General features: G+C 37.6%; 1 protein-coding gene across 1 annotated transcript in view; it reads left to right on the top strand.

Moving 5' to 3' along the window:
* Positions 1-11408: 11408 nt before the first annotated feature.
* Positions 11409-23243, top strand: part of LOC139739146 (uncharacterized) — a 51648-nt gene continuing 39813 nt past the window's right edge. Inside the window, exons 1-2 of the mRNA XM_071649762.1 lie at positions 11409-12305; positions 20239-20343. Of these exons, the coding sequence (XP_071505863.1) occupies positions 11867-12305; positions 20239-20343 (544 nt within the window). The 5' untranslated portion in view covers positions 11409-11866. The remainder of the gene's footprint in view (positions 12306-20238; positions 20344-23243) is intronic.

Below are 23243 nucleotides of genomic sequence, written 5' to 3'. Positions count from 1 at the left end.
ATACAATGTCATGAGTTTATCTTTATCTTTTTTTTTTGAGTCATGTGCATTCATTAACATAATGAAAGTGGCGTGGTTCGGCGCACCATATCTGAACACTAAAAATGTCAGGGGGTTTGTCGCATCATACTTGAACAAACCTTATAGTCATGTAGACTTACCTTTTGAAATCGGATAAGGTAGTCTATAGCCAAAGCCACAGCAATCTTGCACAATCCTTGCGCCCTGGTTCACAGGTGGAAGCAGATAGAGTACAAGAAGGATTTGCAGGTTACTTACATTCTATGCTGTGTTGTAAGAAATGCATGTTATATACAATATATTCTACGACTCATTAACAAAGTATCCAGGTACTGTATCAACAGAAATTATCAGTGAATTGCACTGCATAATCAGGGAGCATTAAGTAAAACATATGATCCTTCATGTAGGATGAACCCATGGGTTGTTGTGTGACTTAAAAAAAAAAAAACAAGAAAAAAAAACTCTTCTTTATTTCATCAGCATCTCCAAAATAACAAAATTACATCACATATTGATTTGTGACTGTGAACTTTTATATTACAATTGAGTTTGGTGAAATCCATTCATCTGCCTTTGAAAAATCAAAGTCACAAGATATTTCCTGCATTTTTTTTTTCATAATGAAGGGCTCCTGACCCTTGATTATTGACCTCATGACCCTCATCGACTCCAGGGAAACGTTTGATAAAATGTATTGTCAGATGCAAAGATTTCAGCTACTCATAACAGTTGTCACCAATGACAAGTTTTGTGGAACGCCCCCTGGATTTACATAGCCTTAACAAGTTTCATTCACAGATGATTGTTTTCAACTTGCGGCATGATACACAAGAAACGATATTGGATGGATAGACATCTAGAACATAAAAAGGGGCTTTCAAAACCTATAGTATTGTGCATACCCTGACTGCTACCAGGTCTGGTGGTACACTATTTGATGATTGCTCCAAGTCTCATGAATCCACATCAGTTTTCCGCATGTGTTCTCCCAGCAAACTCAACAGCTTGACTGTGGTTTCTGAAGGCTTTCCTCTTGCTAGCTTGACAAGACCTTCCACCAAAAACTGGCCACTGCTCAAAAAAGCTTGGCATCGTTGCCTGGGAGAAGGAGTGAGAAGTACTGTTCAACCTGCAAGTGTAAGGACCATGAACATACATAATTATCAAGTGGCTACAAGTCCGCAAAGTGTCAAACTGGTGCGCAAGGTGTGATGCACTGGCTTAGGATTCAAAGTACTGAACATCCACATAACTGCACTAGTGTATTTACTGTATACAAGTGCATGAAACAGATTTATCTTGTGTGCATGAAAGATTTGATCAGAACTGCAGAAAACAAAGGGTTTTGTTCAGGTGGCTTCAGATTAATTCAGTCGGTGATTCTATTATATACCTACTTGAGATATGCTCATAATTTCAAGTTCGTTTTAATTAGCCACCAAGGGGGGGGGGGGCAATAATATCCTGCTTCCAGGTATTCATCATCTTTATGCAGTGTACATTTATGCAAATATTATTTGAGGAGAAATGGAAAAATCAAATGCCATTTTGCAATTGATCTACTCTCATTTTCAAGGTTTTTTAGATAAATAATAAAAGGTCTTTTTGCAATTCTGTCATTTTCAAGATTCTCAAGTGCACTATTGCCAATATCATTAAGTGTGGCAATAACATAAGTATGGGGAAGAGGCATATTCCAGAAGGGATTTTTTTTTTTTCAAGAGATTATTTCAACAAATACTACCATCAAAGTAGACGTATATTCCCTCACCTGAATCATGAAAAAAAGCGATGATACATGTATTCCATTTTGACTCATTTGTGAAATTTAGGATCAGTTCTCAGACAGAGAACAACTGCCAGTTAATAATATGGGCTGTGATTCTGTTTCTCGCTACCCTTGAACTCGCACCTTACAATTAATAGATCTAGAGTCTAGAGTCTTAACATGGACTCGGTGGAAATACCGGTTTTACATGCATGTGACGTCATCAACTTTATAAGAGCATATTCTTATATAATGTAAATTTGTAAGCGGTTAGCAAACTCATAAATAGTAGTACTCATATTAGAAACTAGTTAGTAGATTCTAACGTAAGATCCACGCGCAAAAAATAGCGTCCTATATAGGCCCCTACGTTCCTACGTGTAGCTACTGAAAACATCACGTAACCTGTTGTGATAAACAAAAATCGGGTCGGGAGAACCCCCTGCACCCAGCCCCTTTAATCGGGTATTTACGCTCTTTTTAGAGCGATATTTGCTACTAGTACCTAGTACTAATTTTAAACCTAACAGTTTGGACCTAGAACAGTTACAGTAGGCCCTACAAAAAATATAGTAGGCCTAGGGGCCTACCAGTATACCTACGAACATGTACAAACCTACGAACATGTACACACTTGAAACATTGTTCGAACTTCGTCTTCGTGCACGTCAGTAGCGGGTAATGATTTGCGCGCTAACAAAGATCCGCACCAGAGCCTCAGAGGTAAGAAAACTACATCAATAACAATACAAAATGCCACGGAACCTTTTATATTTAAAATTTGATGATATTTTTAAAATGCAATTATTGGACAAAGGAACCCTCAGCGAAATTCGGACTCAATGCAGCGCGTTGGTGTCATGGCCTATTATGTATGGCAAACACTATAGGCTACATGTACTTAGTATGCTGCGCTACATAGTATACTATAGTATTATGTGCGTGCAAAGACAAAGTTGTCTATAATATGCGATGAAATCCGTGAAAATCATGCACATCGTTTATGATAGAAAATAACTGGTACAGGAAATAATTACCTTAAAAGATACTTATCCCCGCTGACAGACTTAGCAAAGTCACCATCATAGATTCAATGTCATTTTTAGCCCCAGACGACATCGAAAATCTGACTATCGCGATGACAGACGTTGACGACTCCGCGCCACAGCAACAAATTTCAGGCATTGGCATGTGTAACCAATGAGATCATCGGACTGCGAACACGTGACTTTCTCTGGTGGACAACTAACACCGATACGGTGTTATTAGTGAAAACCCCCTTTTCATGACAAAACTATAACACCACTTGGGTGTCATTTTAACACCGAGAATCTAACACCCAATGAATGAGAGAATGTTGGTGTTAAATTAACACCAAAGGGTGTCAAATTGTGTCAATTTAACACCAAATTTAACACCCACAGTTTGACACCCGGTTGGTGTTACACTTTTAACACCGCATTTTTTGCAGTGTATCATTACCTGGTCACTGGGTACATGGATATACATTCTTTCCAACCACGGTGAGTAATTATGTGTTTTCGAATGTCTTATTGCGTTTGCATTTTTGTTGGAAATGGAATCTATGTATTGAATAAAATTCAATGAATGAATAACAAGACAGAAAGAGATACAAAATATTACAGAAATGAAGGAAGGGGGAAGGAGAGCAGGAATGAGGAAAGATGTGAAGAAGGAAAGAAGGAAAGAGACATATCTTCAGAGACCTGACAAAACATGGCCTATCTTAATATTTTCGTGGAATTTGTAACTAAATATTGAACTAACAAAATGATATAACAGTAACGTAATGTAATCGCTTGGCAAACACCTCAAATGATTTCCAACTTGAAAGCGGCCTTTTTAACCTTTACAAAGCTTTATTTCACCAGACAATTGTAATAGTGTGCGCAAAAGTAAAGATTGTTTTGTTTTTGTTTGTTATTTTTTATGCCTATAAACATGATGTGGTAAACACGGTTGACCACTCGGAATGGGATGTGTGCCATCGCGTGCTTCTTTCCCTCTCCACAGACGTCTTCGTGGCGATTTGTTACATTCAGTTCCCACTCGAGTCTTCCTTTGATTCAATGATATATACACCCAACTCAACGCCACAGGCGCAAATATGTGGAAGCTCTTCCCACTGCATAGGTGGGACTAAGGAGTGGGTTCTTTCTGCGAATTCCTGACGACACATGCCTAACCCTGTAAATGCGGGATATAAAACGGTTCCAAATATAGTTGTGTTTTGATGAGATTTCAGTTACGCTTCCTAGGATGTATGCCCTATACCCCATAACAAAGGTCACGTATATAGCAATAACACGGTATAGAACGAACTCTGAAAAAATGATAGAATCCTCATGAATCATAAAAACTCGACACAAATCAGAGGAAAAAGAAAAATTCAAGGTGAAGAAAGCAGAGGTATGATATAAGAAGAGTGTGTGTGTGATAATTTGAAGGATTTTGATGATGGAAAGATAGACAAAAGACACAGAAACACCATTAATGAGGGACAGTCACATTGTATGACCACGAGTGTTAATCTATATTTGAACCTTTGAGGAATAGATAGACATGCAGGTGGTTTAAACAAATCAAATATATTTTGATATGATGGGCAGACAGGAAATGAGTAAAAATTGACAAATAAATTGCTAATCAACGGAAAGAAAGAGAAAGGAGGGGAAAGGGAGAGCCAGACATGGGTGGGTAGAGGGAAAGGCCGATAACACGTGATCTCGCATTGTCAAGGACTGATGTCTGATTTTTGTATGCATCCTAATGACGATGGAGCTATTATTAAACAACACTAGTTACGTTCAGACGGGAGCCCTTAACCTCGAAGTTAGGAAACTTCGAGGTTAGAGCTTGTAGTTAGGGACCGTGAAGACGCACTCGTAGTTAGCAAACCTCGAGGTTTGCTCGATGTTTCGAGCCACGAGAAATCTTATGGTTAGCGCTCTAACCACGAGCCGCGGGGGGTCCCCACTCGTAGTTAAGCACCGTGTGGACACAAAAAACAACGAACTCGAAGTTAAGAGTGACCTCGCCGTAAACTCCAGCCCCCCCCCCACAATTTCCCTCTGCTTCCGGGTCAACCTCCCAAACGTACACCACAAATACACTACACGTGAAAAACCTATGACGCACGACACAACAACATCATCTTTTCTTCCCATGCGCTTGATCTCTGAAACTGAACATGTCGAACTCGCTACTGTATTCTATATTCTTCTCCGACGCTAAAAAAGAAATGTTTTCGACGAATATCTTCATAAAGGCATAAAGTCATCAGTGCAGTGCTATCTCTGCATATCATGACAGAGAAAAAGAGTACCTGTAAGCGAGTCCGACAGGGTTGGACTAAAGAATAAATAGACGCCTTGTTAGCAATGTGGGCTTAAACTTCCGGTTTTGTGGTTTTAACATCGAGTGGGACCCACTCGTAGTTACGGGGGGCAGAAGCTTAACCTCGAAGTTTCGTAACCTCGAGGTTACGATTCGTCGTGTGGACACACGTCGTAGTTAGGGGGCAAGAGCTAAACCTCGAGGTTTCCTAACCTCGAGGTTAGGGCCTACCGTCTGAATAGATTCAATATCGATGACAACAAAACAAGATTAAAAAAAGCACTAAACCGTGAATATCCTCAGCATTCCGATAGTCCAGTATTCTGAATAGACTGACAAAAAACACCCAAACAAACAGCTTCCTAAACTGATTTTCGAGACTGTGGTCATCACAAGAGAAAGTACTTTACATTACAGAAAGCTTAATTATTTGAATACCAATACAAGAAATATGCGCAACCCGTTTCAACTGACATTAATACATTACATTAATCATGTCGAATATATTTCTCTTCACTCTCGCAGGTTTCGTTAACGATGTGTCAGCGTGCACAAGTCCATCGTTCAAACTAAGTGTATATTCACCCAACCATGCTGACTAAGGAATTACGTGCTGCCAGGAGTATAGAAAGCTGTGAAATGGAGGTACACTTTGTTAAATGTATGGCTTCATATTTCTCTTTTCATGATTGTTTGCTGAATATCATGCCATTGTCATTCTGTGGGATTTGAATGTTCACTATCGGACACTTTTACAACCATTTAAATCTAATATCTTCTGGATAAAAATAGATACAACTCCAGAATCAAGGATAGTGCCGACAGCCTGTGATTGACTTTCTTTCGGGGAACCTACTACAAGTACTCTCACAAGCATCTGCTTCTATGTAGGTTCCCACCACGCACAATGTCATTTATCCGTCATGAATGTAATATACTTGAGAATGATCTCAATTGATTTTATGTCATGTAATTTTGTTGTTGTTGTAAATACTGAACTTATGTGTTGAATATTTCATATTATCATTATCATCATTATCATGATGAGTTACTTTACATTGTCATGGATGGATGCTGTAAATACAACACTGTATGATTTGCGTGGAAACTTAATAGATTAAATGGAATGAAAATGATGTGAAATTGTTTTATCATACAAATTTATTACGTTGGTAAACTTACTTTCTACCGTTTCACGCAAAGTTAATGCAGTTTCATTAATGATTACTGTACTTTTTTACAGTCCAGTGGCCTTGCTGTCCATACTTGTTTTTCTTATTGATCAGATGCAATCATGTTAGTTAGAATATGTTTCAGTATGTTTCAGTGATAACTTAGGTAACCTCATGTACAAGTCAACCCTGCATGTGATTTAAATAAAGACCATCATATCTATCTATCAATCTGTCTGTCAAAAAAGAGAGAAAAAAAAAAGAATGAACGCATTCACTCAAATAATTTCATTGACTAAATTATCCACACCTTCAATCAACCTTCAGCCTTGGATAAAAGCAGCACTAATCTTGAAGTTCCCATTTTGAAGAGGATCATGACCCATCACTGACTGAATTTTAGAAAGTTATTTTAATGTCTGTTGTGCTGATTACACGACCGATGTAATTATAGTTGATATGAACTGAAGTGATTAACTTTGGGGTCCATTTCAGACTGTTTTGAAATGGTTACCGTAAAGAATGACGGTAATCAACAAATGTGTTCGATTAGTTGACATTGATCAGTAAAACACTTCAACTCGAAGTCTATCGTGTGTGTGTGTTTTTTTTTACATTAAGTTTACACGCGAACATTATGTAAACGGAGATAATATGTATTATCACCAGTTCCCATTGTTGTCATCTGACACACCCATCTTCGTTGAGCATCTTCTTTTATCAACGAAAATGCGTTTTGAATGTGATATTGCCGATCAAAAGGGTCAAACAACTGAAAGGAATAGTAATCATTTCTCCCGCAACACCTGAAATGTCAATTATGCCGTTACACCTGAAACTATCAAGACATGTTAGTTGTGACCCTTATTTGTCACTTTTTGCGTAGCCAACATCATTCAGGTGAAGTGCGTGGGTCTGTAGTGAGTATTTAAAGACCTTGAAATTCCAGACGGAATTCGGAAATTCGTGCACATCTCCAGCGCATGAATCATCACAGTACAATGAGGCACAACGTGTATCATCTGCAACTTTGTCAGTTTCCGTAATTCCGCTAAAAAAAAAAAAAAGAGTCAAGCGCATAGTATGACACCGTGGTCACAACAAATATTATACGGATGGTAGCGGGCACATCGCAGGTTGCCTTCCGTTTGATGCAGCTGGTCGCCTGATGGCGATTTGGTATTTATCATCTGTGCTCTAGCAGAGCCAACCTCCCCAGGTCATATTGTCGAACTGCATTATATTCCGAATATAAAGTCAGCTTGAATGCAATCACATAAAGAACTACAACATATTGAATTCAATGTCAACCCTAGTTGATGATGGTGAAGTTTGCAATCAAATGTTTTTAACAATTAGATATGGCAATGGCGTTTCTAGTGTTTCCGTTTGATGGCTTGAGCGAGGTTGAGTATTATTGTGCTGTTTAGAAGGGTTGGTAAATGGGGGACCATGTAATATAATCATAAAGGAAAAATCAACCTCAAGCTGCATGGAGTTTATATTATGCGATTATGACTACGTAGGTCTACATACAAATGATCACAAATCAACAGGCAGGTATGAAACCTTGCAGGACACTCTTGTACCAATTATGTGTGGCGTTATACGTACAGTTCTTTAGATACAGACGGATTTATATGTCGCTCTTTCGTATCTTATATAATGTTCTCCTAGTTTTTCAAGTTTTATTATGCCAGACAGGGCTGTGTACTATATGATTAACTTGGTTCGCTGAACACCCCCCCCCCCCCACTACAAGAGTAAAAAGATAGTATGTATGTATATATATATATATATATATATATATATATATATATACATATATATAATGATATTATTATTATTATTATTATTATTATTATTATTATTATTATTATTATTATTATTATTATTATTATTATTATTATTATTATTATTATGTGTATTCTTCATAATGATCGTGCACGTCGGGAAACCCATTGGTCTGCCAGTAACTCCTCGTGAACGTCCCTAGACAATACCGCGGTCTCACACTCGCCTTCGCGCTTCGTCGTCTCTGATCCCGTTCTCGCCTGGTGTCCGAGGGCCCATACTGCACTGCAATGGCCTTACATCGACACTAGCCCCTCACTCATTAAAAGTGTATGGCATTAATAAAGTATTAATTGGGAATTAATAGTATCATCACACAATATCATGGCTTTTCATCTGGTCAATTTGAAACTTGATAAAAAAACACTACACTGTTTATACTATAATGAGAAATTACAGAGAATGTGTCACTTTATTCATATCACTATAATCTTCGTCATTTCAGTTTTGATTAGGATTATCATTAGATCATTGTTGTCACTGATATTATCGTTATCATTTTAATTACCATTTAACAAATTAAATTACAAGGTACTTGATTTCCATAGAAATAAAAAGAGATATATAGAAAAAAGTATACACGAAAAAAAGTAAAGACGTACAAGTTGTGAAGTATAGTAAGATGATAAATGACTGTAAATATAGCATAAGAGAAACAACGCATATTTGGTAAGAATTACATTAAGAAGCAAATAAAGCGATTGAAAAGAGTGACCCACTAACAAGCAGAGTTCGTAACACGTGGACCACTCGATAAACAATATGCAAATAATGCTTTTATCCAAAATTTACATGTATCTATATGTATAACATATATATTGTATAGCAAAAGCATTATTAGCTGTTATGATAAAAGCACATTGTCCAAACAGTACTTATATAGTAGAGAAGAAATACAAACATAAAATAAGATGTCAATGTTGTAGCACAGGACACTATTAATTGTTATTGAACCGTTGTTATCATTATTGCAATTACTATTATCATTATTATTATTATCATTATTATTAGCAGTAGTAGTAGTAGTATTATTATAGTATATCATAAATATCATTAGTATTATTTAATTACTATTCTTATTATATTATCGTCATCATTATCACAATTGCTATTATTTTGTCCTTATTCTGTCTAATCAGTGATATTAAAATCATAATCTTTGTTATTATCTTTTTTTATTATAGATTTCTCTTCTTTCATTGTGTTTGCATTTGCTGAACAGGGCTTCATGGAAGACCACCTTCATTCCGGCAGTTGGTATAGCCATATTTGAAGAATAAATATAATCAAATTGATGATTACATGAATGATTGAAAATGAATAGATAAAACTTCCAAGATTTGGTGAAATCATATTTAGTTATCGGTATGAGGTTTACGACAGAAGTTGGATGGCAGTATTCTCTTTCACCCTGCCGAAAATTCAGCAAGCCTGTATGCCGCGGTTACTTCTAGAGTCTGGAAACACGCTTGGCATTACTCAACATCCATGAATAGAGTGTCACATGACCACCTCTCATCCGCTACCCGATTAGACGACTCAAAATATCTCGTTTGGGATGGAATTTGAGAGGGTGAACTAAAAATTACAAAATTTTATTTTTTTCCCTTCTTTTCATTTCTGCTCTCTGAGAGCAAGGATCTTATCAGCCTTCAAGTTTCCTCCCTGAAGGAAATCTCAGAGAGTTTCATTCACCTTGACAACCATGAAACTAATCTGAGAGAAAAAAACAAACAAACAAGAAAATGGGATAAGAGGACATGCTATTGAATTCTGCATTCGTTATAAGAATGAAAAAGGCTGAACAGACATAAAGTGTAATGAGTAATCATAGTGAGGGAAGTATGTATCGCGAAGAGTTCGATGATGGAAATCGAAAAGAAAAGGGAGCAAGCAATAGACAGAGGGGTGATGTGGAGCTGAATTTTCGAATTCCTCATCATTCTCATACAATTATCAGACGGAAAATCAGTATTCGACTATAACCATAGCCACACTTCAATTCCGATTGCCTTATGAATAACACGTATGGAATGGTGAGGATAAAGAAGACTCGTCTTGTTTAAAGTTATTGGAGATATGGATATGTTCATCAAGGCATTTCTCAAATTAGATTATCGTGTCGCATGATGTAAACAACAACAACAACAACAACAACAGCAACATCAGTACAGATTGCTTGTCTTGTAAAGGCCGATAAAGAGTGAGACAGAAGTTATAAGATGAGGGAAGGAAGAAAAGCCACAGGAAACTTGTGTAATATCTTTTCATTTCGTTCATTTCATTTCCAACGAAAATGCAATAATTTCTTTTCATTTCGTTTATTTCATTTCCATCGAAAATGCAATTGCAATAAAGCATTGAATATGTTCTAATGACACAAAATCAGTACAACAACGTAATCAAGGAATATACTGTGAACTGAAATACATTTGTACGATAAATACCGAATCAAAGTTGTTGGAATGGAAGGGACAGCAAAAATGCAAGGCTTGTAGTTTGCAGTCGCCTCATTAAAAAAAAAATGATATGCATAACGGAGTAGGATCTACTTGAATTCCACAGTATATTGTGTTTATAAGTAAAGCATTCAGACCGAACGAGATTAATGTGCTTGATGATATTTGGAGCAGCATTTCATGGCATTTTAGGCATATTGATAGGGCACATAAATGTGTCTTATGTTTTGTTTTACGTTGTAGTAGGCCTATATTTTTTGAAAAATGTCCTGTGTAGATCTACAGCTTTATATCGGTCTACCAATGTTTGGTCGATTCCTGTTCATCGTGTATCCAGGTTGTTTGATTGTCTTGGCGAGGACTAGGTATTCAACTGCAACAATTACTTTAAATGTGTCACAAATAATGGCGAACCGCAAATAATGTGTGCTTGCTGTAGCCTTTGTGCACTCTACGGCAGCACTATTTATACTGAGTTGTAGCCGACTGGTCATTCATAAAAATTATTCGCTGACGACGTCATACATTGGCCGTTTCGCGGAAGAGCGGAGGGCGCGGCCTACTTTAAGCTCCGCCCACTGCGTGCTATTGCGTGCTGTGTGTGAGAGTTCATTCACATTCACGCGTGTGACTCATTTATTCAAAACAACGATCCCTCTGTCTCTCCTCCACATGTTCACGACATGCATGTATTCACTTTGATCGCAGCGCCTCGTAGCAAATCGTGTTTTCATGCTCGCGACGTACCGATAGCTATCCATCGTACTGTCTCTCTCCTAGCCCCAGCGGCAGTATATGCTGGCCAGTTTTCTGATGTCCTCGTATTTTGCTGGCTTTTATAAATCTTCGCATATCGCCTCCTACCCCTCATTCTTCGTGTAAATTTTTGGGGAAGCGCGTGAACTAGTAACCACAAATCGGTGCCTCACTTGCCACAACTAGTGAAGCCGCGTTCTCGTTGCAATTAACTGTTTTATTTTTGATCTCTCCAGTGCTCGCGAGTACATTCGAAGTGCTTTGCTCGGGCCTTTTCAACAACGTTCTCCTCTACCAAAACGTGTGGAACTTTGCCACCGCTTTGCGGTTTTGAGGTGTGGTTTCTGTACCCATTGAGCATCGCCTGGCCCAGTCGGGGCTTCCGACGAGAAGTCGCTCTCTTCTCAAATTGTTTTCCCGCCCTTTTATCTTGGAACCAACCACCACTCGCGTGGTAGAAACCCCACTCCGCCTCAATGCATATTACTGAAGTTGATCATCTCCTCTCGTCTGCCGCTCCCTTGGCCAACTCGTTATCCAAGGACCAAGTACGGAGGAACAACATCCATACCAACCATTACAAGATGGCCGAAGGGGGCCAAAGGAACAAGTCCATGTTCAAAGGAGCAGAGCGGTCTCTTGTGGACGCTTTATCGGAGTATGACGGCGAACTGATCAAGACTGAGAGCCCAAATTTCGCGTGCTCTGTCCTGCCGTCGCACTGGCGGTGCAATAAGAGCCTACCCGTGGCTTTCAAAGTTGTGTCTTTGGGTGAAACGAAAGACGGGACATTGGTTACCATCGCAGCGGGAAATGACGAGAATTATTGCGCCGAATTGAAAAACAACACAGCGGTCATGAAGAACCAAGTGGCTCGATTCAATGACCTCCGTTTTGTTGGCAGGTCGGGTCGTGGTAAGTGACAAAATATTGTGTATATATTTGATCATCACACGACATACGATCAGCGTAGGTTTGTTGAACCTGTTCTACCACAGCATGTGCGGCGGCGTGAAAACTTGCGGCCGCACCGAAACCATCGCGATTGCATTCTTCTATTCCCGTACTCAGCTCATTCACCCGTCGTGGTTTGCCTACCCGGCATGTTTCCACTTCTGTTGTTTCTGTTAGTGTTATTGTTCTCCTCTCATACTCACTTTATTATTTGTGATATTTGTTTTCAATTATTTTGTTTCTTGCAGTAACAACGGTGATTACAAAGAAAGGCGTGGTATTTTAACACTGACTTAACAAGCCTGTCTTCATGTATTAGATCAACTTAGATACTGGCGTATTGATCAGTTTGTTGATGTTACGTATTTTCGAAAATTATATGATTTGTCAGTTTAAGTATGATCAGGGATATGCAGCTCAAATTCTATTGTAAGATATACCTAATTTATTATTCAATAATGGTGAAAGAAAACAACTTCAGTTGCTTATTTCCCCACTGATTCTATTTATGTTTCAGTTTTGTCTGTCTCTTTGTGTCTGGCTTTCTTCCTTCTGAATGTAGGCCTACATTGTATATCTTCTCACTACCTTGGTCTATCAGGACTCTATCTACCTAACCAAAAAAAAAAAAAAAAAAACCCAAAAAATATATAGGCCTATTATATATATATATATATATATATATATATATGCCTGCTGGTTTTAATATACCTTGAAATGATTTTGTTTTTCCCGTATTTTCTGTAGGCCTAAATTTTCAGGATCTGTGTAGCCAGTAAGACAGTAACCTGTTTGTATTTTTATATCTGCCTGTAATGATTTGTACAAATTTTATATATGTACACTTTTGTATATCTCAAGCATTATTTTGATAGGCCTACATGTACTGGTACTTCTTTGTTCTATTTGAAGACACTGTTTGAATATTGTTTTCAGCTTCTTTTGCAACAGCTGTATAAAGTCAATATGGCATAGCTTTTTCAGAAAAATGAGAAATTCAGATAATAATTAATCTAACTGCCTCACAGGGATGTTATATTACTATATATGCATAGAATATATATACAACATATATATTTTTACTTCTCTCCTTCTCTTTATTCATACTTGTAAGAGAAAATTCTTTGGAGGAAATTATTACTTTACTTCTGACTACAGTGGTAACAGGTACTATGTATTTGTTAATATTTGTAAAATTAATTTGCAAAGCATTTGCATAAGAGTAATGTTAGTTTCTATCAACTATCCTTAAGAGTTTATACAATAGATGTAGAGCTAATTGACAAGTTATGAACAGTTGGCTTTCTTGAATGTGAAAGAGCTAAGAGGGGATTGCTCTAGCAACATGAAAAAAGAAGAATAGTACAATATGATGCTTGGGTTATAGCATCAGAAGTTACAATGGTATGATGACATTATACAAATTTGAAACAGATTATACACTAGACACTTTTTATTGAAGAATAATCCGGCAAATTTAAATATTTTGAATTTTGATGAGAAATTTAATACAAAATGAATGTATACCCGAGCTGAAATTAGGAAAAACAGATGATAAAGAATTTCTTCAAAATTTTTATGTAGAATATATCTATGTACCTGGTACATGGTAATATACATTGGAGCATTATCATAAGCATAATGGCATTATCAGCGGGTTTTTGTTATTATACACTAAAGGGAAACTGGAGAAGGAATGACAATGTATTTAATATGATTTTAGGTTGAATTCTCTTCTTTTTCATAATAATCAGGATGCATGCAGCATAGTTTTTTTTATATCACCTTTCTTTCATCCCTGGAGGTTTGACTATGAGAAAGATGTGTGCATAGTGTACACTGTATGTGCTCCTGAGATAATGTAATCTTTTCTCATCATTTTGCTTGCTTTAACCAACCTGTGAATGTGCATAAGAAAACAATTTGTAAGAGGGAACTACAAATTGCAAAAATAATGTCTAGCCGGGCCTTGTCTTTTATTAAGATTATTCAGATATGCGAGTATTGTAAACCTGCACATATAAATTTGGACATCTACACTAATTGGTACTATAGTGTTGCAAAAGTTGCAGGCTTTTACTGCATGATCTCTTTTTAGTTGTTGTTGTGTTGTTGTTTTTTTGCAAAATATCGTAGACTAAATTATTCACCAGGAACATTTTTGTAATTTCCTTGACAATCTATCTGTTCACACTCATTAACCCCAGAGTGAACTCAGCAACCTTGAAAGAGAAAATGAGCAGTTCCACTAAAATTAGCCCATTTTAATGCAACTCAAAGAAACACAGGCATTAACGCCCAGACGAAGGGGATTAAGGTCCCACAATTTGTGCGCAGGTCTTACGATGATACAATGATTATTGAACCTGACAGGTCTAAATCTCCTGGAGGGCTGAGCCTTCAACGGAGCATGGGAGCCAGGGCTGTGACAGACACTGGCTCTTGTCGACAATGCTTCAAGTAACAATAGATGCAGCTTAGTGTTAGATGAGTACAAGTAACCTTGATGGCGTGAGGGTTTGATGATACGATGTATGAACAAGAATGTCTAGTATACCTTTTGAAATGGATTACTAGTTTTTTGAGGGGATAAATCTTCCCTCTTAAAGTATTTTATAGAGGAGGTAGGTAAACTGCTGCATGTATAAGTAAGGCACTTGTTTCAAGTTGTCTGAATGCTCACATGATCAAGTCATTAACAATTTGCAAGCCCTTGACATACATGACTTTGGATACATAGGTACATACATCAGTTTCAAGACACATGTATAATTTCAACTCAGAGAACTGTGCAGTAGATATGCACTTCAGAAACTTGAAATGTCTGTTTAACACATCCTCATTCTTTCTCAGTGTTCATATCCTTCATGAAAGTGGAAATTCACTTCTACTTTGTACCTTCTCCATTAGTCTTTTTTTTACAGTTATACCATGCGCAAAAGAGTCACAGCATCAAAAGTCATTTCATGAACTCTCATTTCATTGAGCTGGTTCTGAACCTTACCATATCCTTCCACTTCCATTGTGGGTGTGAGATTCCGTATGATGATATATCATCCGTGGAGACATTGCGACACTGGCACATTTTAGCATCAATAAAAAAAGAATACAGTTGTTTGAATAAGGCATATGAAAGGATCGTTGAATTTGCTAACCGGACGTAAAAATTGAATAGGCTCACAAGGGCACAGTCCCGAAACGCACTGATGCCAGCAGAGTACAATGCCCTGTGTGCATTTTACGAAAGCATGACGCCATTGTTATGCAAGTAAGCGACAAAGAATGCATAAGCTGTGTGTATAGGGTTTCAAGAGAGACTGAAGTACTACAGCTGTACCAGAGAACAGTAGAATATATGAAAATATAAGATTGAAAATGCACTACTGGTAACTTTTACAATATCTTTAGGTCTGTAAATGGACAACAGTAGCAATATACACGTGTAGTGTCACCAATTTCGTCACCCTTTGCCAATATGAACACTATTATTCTAGATGTACAACTGTGTTCTGTATGTTTTTGATGACATTGATATACATGGTAAATTCTCTCAGGAATGTTAGGTAGGAAGCACATATCTTTTCTTTGATGTACAAGAGGGAAATTGTGATTTCTCTGCAGATCATTTTCCCGATCAAAATTCAGAGTCTTGGTAGTAAATACTGATTTTAAAAAAGAACCAAAAAACTAACAGACATGTTTGTATAATGTATGTTAGCAATTTGCTTGAGACAAAGTCGGTATTTGCATTGGGTATATGTGTGTATGTCAGTTATGGGATTTAGTCATTCCAACACGTGTAATTTGGAAGAGGGAAAAGCTGATTTACGATGAATGAGTTGATTGAGAGGAAAGGTGTTAAGTAACTGTTAACAGTATCTTTTTGAAGACCTGCTCTAGAACTGCTGATGGATTATGACCTTGGCTTTCCCTCAGGAAGTTCTCGTTTCACACACTTTACATGTACGGCTTGTATGTACCAGACTGCTGAGCCCAGCATGCAACTGTTCATGTGACATGAATTGGCCAATAGAGCCAGGTTTGAGAAGCTATTGTGAGGAAATGTGTGCCACAGAAGGATGCATTAATGTTACAGATTTATGTGCATGCATGAACAGTGTGGTTTTCCATGTGAAAGCATTGTTGGGAACTTGAGACAACACATATTTTAAGCAAAGAAAGCACAGGGAAAGGACACAGGCACATTGGGTTAATGGTTGATGGACAGTTAACAGAGATTTATAAGCCTGTCAAAGTGACCACCATAAACTTGGTAGGAATGAAGACAGGCTTTGCTGTGCTGGATATTGAGAGAGTTATCAGTTAGGGACAAAAATAAAGAGAGTATGTCTCTGCTATCACATGCCTGTGAATGCTTCATATCCCCCCCCCCCCCCCTTTTACACCAGTCCAATGTTGGCAACTTGGTTACCCAGTTGGCATAGGCCTGCGATTGATTACGGATGCACTAATCTCTTATTCCTGGAAAACAAAAGCATCACGAGTTCGAGAGGGGAAAAGTGCTGACTCCTGAATGCTTTTTCGTTTATAATATTGTAATGAAATAAAAAGAGATCATCAAGTTTGCAAGAGTAGCATGTACTTAAAGATGTTTTTATTTTGATATAAGTCTTAATGATTATATGGACTGGACTGATTTGGAAGTGGGAGGCATTTTCAGGCAAAGATACAAAGCATGCAAGTCTCATATTGATTCTTTATTCTAGCTGTTGGTGGTCCATCATTGAAAAAGGACACTGCTGTAGTCTTTGTCACAAAATGTTTTTTTTAACCAATTTACCTACCTCATGCACTCTGTGCTGTTTATATTGATCTTATCACTATTACAGCATATTTCTTAGTGATATAGAAGTGAGGTAATAACTATTGGGAGTAGTTGCCCTATCCAGGGTGGTATAACATGAGAAGCGGTATAATACATTTTACAGCACATCCTTATGATAGGACTGAAGAGTGCAGAACTTGAGTGATCAAGCTTGATGGGCAAAGAAACAAGCAGCTATTCATCCTGAAGAAGTTGGCCAAGGACAGACGGGACAAAAGGTGTTCTTACCAAGAAGCAGCCACCCACAAAGCTTAGCATTGGATTACGTCAGGCCCTTTCAAAGGATATTGATCATTGTCTGCCCTTGTAAAAAGGGCCTCGTTTCTGATCCCATTGTGCCTTTATTTTGATGTCTCCTTGGGCATCCTTTTGTCCCTCACCACCAGGTGACTACTCAGGTTAGGCTGTGTTCGATAGAGATGGAGAACATTGAAGTGTATATGATCTGAACTTCCAGTATCTTACTCAGGACTGTATCAATCCCTAATATCTTTTTACTGTTAATATAACCCTAAAACACAATCCCTTCAGAATAAAAAAAAGGGGGATGCTGCCAAGGTGTCATGGCTGTAGGCTTACTTGTATGCACAAAGAGTGGTCATCTGCAGAACCGAAGCAGTCATGTGACAGATATGATGATCAATTATGTATATAATTACTCAATGATGAATATTGTTTGAAAGTATGGAACACCGATAGATATTTTCTATTCTTTTCATCTTGAATTATGTAACTTTTAGGCCAAAAAGATTTACTTCTAGTTTATAGACAATATCACAGATAAGTATAAAGAGGGAGTATACAAGGTACAACTGTACATGGCATATCACATCACCAATATTGTTTGTTTGTTGTTTTTTTTTTATTTCTGATGACCAGTATAAAGGTATCCCTTTTCTACCAGGAGTTGTGGAAATGTGGAAACAACTCTGTAGACTTTCAGTGATTATCTTAGTCTAAATGGATTTAACAAGATATGTTGAATTGATAACAAAGTGATATCAGTATTTTGCCTGTTATGCAGGCTGCAATTTGAATATCAAAACAAATCAAACATTTTGTGAAACCTTTTGTGTGCCTGAATAATGGGCAGAGTGGGCTCAATTTCATTAAATATTGACACCTCCATTGATGTGAGCCACACCAAATATGGAGAAGGTTTCAAGGCCTGAAATATCTCTAGTCCTCCTGTGGTTTGTTTACAGTTTTCAACTCTAGTAACCAACCATAATGCAGTCATGGGCTACTTTTCTCTCCCACAACAACCCCAAAGCCACTACCACCACCACCAAGACCACCAACACCTCTTCAAATTGTAGTCATGACAACCACACCAACTCCTTAACAATCCTTGATTTGTGCTGCTATTATATCCAATCAATCTTTTTTTTTCATATCATGAGCGGTAACACATTCTTGCTCTTGTACAATTTGACAAAAACCAGTACGTCAAATAGTCATGATTATTGGTGAAGCTGCTTTAAACACGTTTGTTTGCTTTTTGAATAGAATTTAAATATCTAAACTTTGAGTTATGAAATGCAGTATCCAAAGCGATGTTGGATGAATTTATAAACTAAACTTTGTTTTATTAACTGTAGTATCTGGGGTGATCATGTAGAACAAATGCCTGATGATGTGAATTCATTTTTAACAACTCTTCATGCATGTGATTTATGAGAGCGATTCACATTGTTCTAAGTTATGTCACAACGTCAACAAAGCTACACACCCTGAGTGCTTTTTTGCTTATTCTCAGTATCCATGCCAACAGCACTTTATTTCTCCCATTCCCCAGGAGCTGCATTTGACTAACTGATGCTTTCTCTGTATCCAACACTCCGGTGTACATTTCATGAGTCTGCACTTAGCACATTTCATGAGTCTGCACTTTGCATCAAGTGTTTCTGACCAAAGCAATGCAAACACTCAAACATCCGCTCTGTGATAACTGTTTTACTATTCTCTTTCATTTGCAGTGTCCCGAATTATATTCTCTCCACAGCATTTTTTAAAATGTTAAAACATGCTATCAACAGTGCAAAAGAAGTATTTTTGGATACCACAGAATATTTTAGGTGAAAAAAAGTCTAAAAAAAAGAAGCTCATCATTCAGAGTTGTGTTATGCATCACATAAGTGGTAGCTATACATTGTAGGAAACACATTGATAATGCTTCATTTCATATACAAGATCAATAAAGATATACATGTAGGCCTATATCAAAGATGTGTGTACTTAAAGGGAGAGTTTCAGTGCTAAGAGGTAGGTTGACATGGACTTGGTCAGAATCAGAGTTACTGTATTAGGCAGCTTTTGTGCCTTGTCAGTTGTATTGCAACTTGTCGATTAGTAACAAACAGATATCAATGTTTATGAATGTAAAGAGCGCACACCATATACAGAAATAACTGCATTAGGCTGACACATGTTGATTCAAATTTAATTCTCATTTTGAAATGATTTGTCAGTGGTGGAGGGACCAGACTGTGGTATGAGTAATCTGGAAAGAACTGAAGAACTCCTGACAGACGGTGCACCCAAATTGCATCAGCTCATGGACTGCGGCTGTTTGCACAGACTTGCTGAACTGTTATCTTTTCCTCAAAGTGCTAATAGAGTGAAGTGATAAAGAACTGATATGAGTGTTAGTAATAACTCTCCCTACCCCAGCCCACATCTAATAATGCAATATCCCTAGACCGTTTTGTGTTTATTGATTACTGTATGTCCCTCATGTGTATTTAATAAATGAGACAGATTTGTTTTCCCCCGAGGGAAGAGAGAAAGTGAGCCCATTTTGCTGGATACTTTTGCACTGGGACTAAAAGCCAGAGAGAGGGAGCGATTCTCTAATCATTTGAAACTGGAAGAAAAATCATTTGTCATTTTGCATGTATGATATTTTTCTTACATTTTTTTTTTTCCATGGCTCAGGTGTTGTCAGGTTGTAAGTGTAGTGATCACCATGTGTTCTAAATTACAAAAGCATCATTAAATGTGACTGAGAGATGTATTTGCTACTTTTTCTCCCTAATTATCCTGCAGGAAAAAGTTTTACTCTCTCCATCTTCATCTACACAAATCCGCCTCAGATCGCCACCTACAACCGTGCAATAAAAGTGACTGTTGATGGACCTCGGGAGCCAAGGAGTAAGTATATCAAAGTAGCTTCCCACAAATATTGCAGTGGAATCAACTTTCTTGAGTGTAGCATCTTTCTTAGCATGTCCGACAATATCACTGCTCTTTGTTGTAAAGTATTAATAGAGATGGTTACATTTCCACATTTCGATTCAAGAATGCAGATAACATCCTGGTGTGTTTCTGAAGGGTTGCCATAGGCTTTAATCAACAGAAGCGCTGACTTTTCTTTTAAGAGATACATGTACCAATATTGAAAGTCATCATGCGCATCCTGAAAGGAAGACAAAGTGTACACTAAAATTGCTCTTAAGCACTTCAAACTCATAACCAGTCACTTTAAATGTGAAAAGAGTCTGCAGTATTGACAGTGTGTCACATCTAACAGCAGCAGTGTAAACTTGAGAAGGCAAAAAAGTCAAACTTTTAGTGGTAACTAGGCTCAGTCGTAATGACTTTCACTTTCACAGCATTGTCTGCGTTACGTTTGTAGCTAAACAAATATACACTCTGTATCTTTTATTTTTTACAAGTCCTGCAGCTATGCTTGAGGCCATATGAAAGGGTTAACTTTCAGTTTTGGTAGCTGATAATGCCTTCTTTCTTTCTTTCTCTCTCTCCTTTCTCTGTACTCTTTTCTTTTTTCAGCCTTATTTCTCCTCTCTTTTTATCTTTTTGAGCCTGATCTCATATCTCATTACATCTTTTTATTTCTATTCTTGCCGTCTCATATTTCTTCAGTCACATATCACCAAGTGTAACAGAACTTGTAGTATCGTAGCAGTAGTGGTGTAGTCATCAGAGTGCTGGACAAGATTTCTTTGATTAGACCAGGAAAGGAAAAGTTTTTGTCCTTTAATATATAATTGGCATTTATAATCGTTATGTGTTGATAACACATTGAAGGTGTATAACAGCACAAGCAAATTATTAATGGTATCAAAATCAGCAGGGACTTATGTTTAATGGCTTTGAAATGAGCTTTATAGAAAGCTGTATGTCAGAATTCATCACTTTCTAGTAACTTCTCTGTGTCTAATGAGCAATTTTGCTCTGTAGCATGTCCCAAAGTCTTGATGATTATCTGGTTCAAAAGGCCACTGACCATTACGGAATGCATGACTTGGAGGAGCAACCCCCCTTGCCCCCCTCCACGTTACAGTGAACCCACTGTACAGGTCCTGTTAAAACTTCAGCTGCCTATTCAGTCTTTTCATTCTGGAGTTCTCTGAATCTCTCAATTGACATGTTTCTACAATGAATCCATTGGGTTGGTAGGATTAGCCACTATTGACATGGTATGGATGAGTCAGTAGGTATGCTTGTCTGTTTTGAGGTGGTTCAAAGAGGATAACCTCGTGAGATACCAACTGGTATTGATTAGATAAAGACTGAGTTTTCTGGCAAGGTAATCTTCCGGAAAAGCTAATAATTGGTAAAGAGAAGACATCTCTTCTGAACATTTTTGTTATCTTTACTGGCTTTGTCAAACTTCACAGAACAGTATACAGTTGTAAATTCCAGGCATTCCTGACACATGGACAAATACATTGTACTATTTCAGATGTGCACGTTCCTTCCTTTGCCATTTTAGGTTTGCATGGGCGGAAGTTAGCAGCTCCATTAAAAGTCATCACTTATCTTATTCTCTTTTTGAAATTCTGTTTTCCTTTGTACATCAGCATGTTTGTGGCTGTTTTTGTCTTTTTTGTTTTTGCAATTTCAGCTACAGTTCTACCTCTTGAATTATTTTAAAGGGATGGTATAGTATTGGTAGAGATGAAAATTGGGCTTTAACTTTTTCGCGAGATACCAAGAAAACACTTATGAAATAGTACAGAGCATACCATTTTAAGAGGAATTCAAAGTTTATTTGATGAAAATCGGGTTTGGAATAGCTGAAACATCCAAAAACAAAGTAAAACAAAACGATCGTAATAAAATGCGGGTCCCACACTTTATTAGGATCACTCTGTTTTGGATATCTGGCCATTTCAAAATCAATTTTCATCAAATAAACGTTGAAATCCTCATGGAATTACATGCTCTTTCATATTTCATAAGAGGTTTCTCACTATCTCACCAAAAAATGATAAAAACCTGAAGTTAAGTCTCAACCAAAACTATACGATCCCTTTAAAAGTAACATTCTTTTGATGCCATGTGAATATTTTATCAAAATGATTCAGTGCATTGTGCAGGCTGAACTGAGCATACATGGTAGTAAGTGAAACTATAATTGTTATCTTCCCAATTTTACGAGTCAAAAAAGAGAAAATTTGCAACATTATCTTGTATTTCTTGAAACGAAAAAAAGAAAAGTTCCCATGACCAGGGTGAAAAGGTACAGGGAAGAAAGTTAGAGGATATGCATCAGACCGGCTTGCAAGAGGTGCAGAGAAACAGCATTACCGACACTCTCCCTTATTCTTCACTCAAAATTCATTGGTTTGCCGGAATTCTCCAAAGATTTCCAGATATGATCCCAAAGACGATTTGGAGCTGTCAGGGGGATTTGCAGGAATTATGGGATGCGGTGAAATGTGTCTAGCGTTACAGACAAAAGCGTCAAGAAATGGCGAGATTTGGTGCACGCTAACGCACCGCCGCGCTTTCCTCCCTGAAATAACACTCCATAAATGAATAAGTAGACGGTGGTGGTCGGATTCTGTGGTTTTCTGCAGGAGATAGTGTGGGGGTTGTCCCAGGGAGGTGTTTGTCCTGGTGTGGAATTTAGCTGGGGAGAAAATAACAAAGGAAAAAAAGAATAACCCTTCCAATGCAGACCAATACACTAGCTAAGTGAGAACTGTTGATACTTCATGCATTCATGCAAAGTATCATATGGAGGTATTGAAAATGAAAATTTTCACACAGGAACAATTATGTTAGCATCAAAATTACTTGCT

Source organism: Diadema antillarum, unplaced genomic scaffold (genome assembly GCF_040938485.1).
Source record: "Diadema antillarum isolate AM-2024a unplaced genomic scaffold, OU_Dant_1.0 seq00000783_RagTag, whole genome shotgun sequence".
NCBI classification, from domain to species: Eukaryota; Metazoa; Echinodermata; class Echinoidea; order Diadematoida; family Diadematidae; genus Diadema; species Diadema antillarum.
Note: the sequence above shows the minus strand (reverse complement) of the source record. Positions and strands in the feature narration are given on the sequence as shown.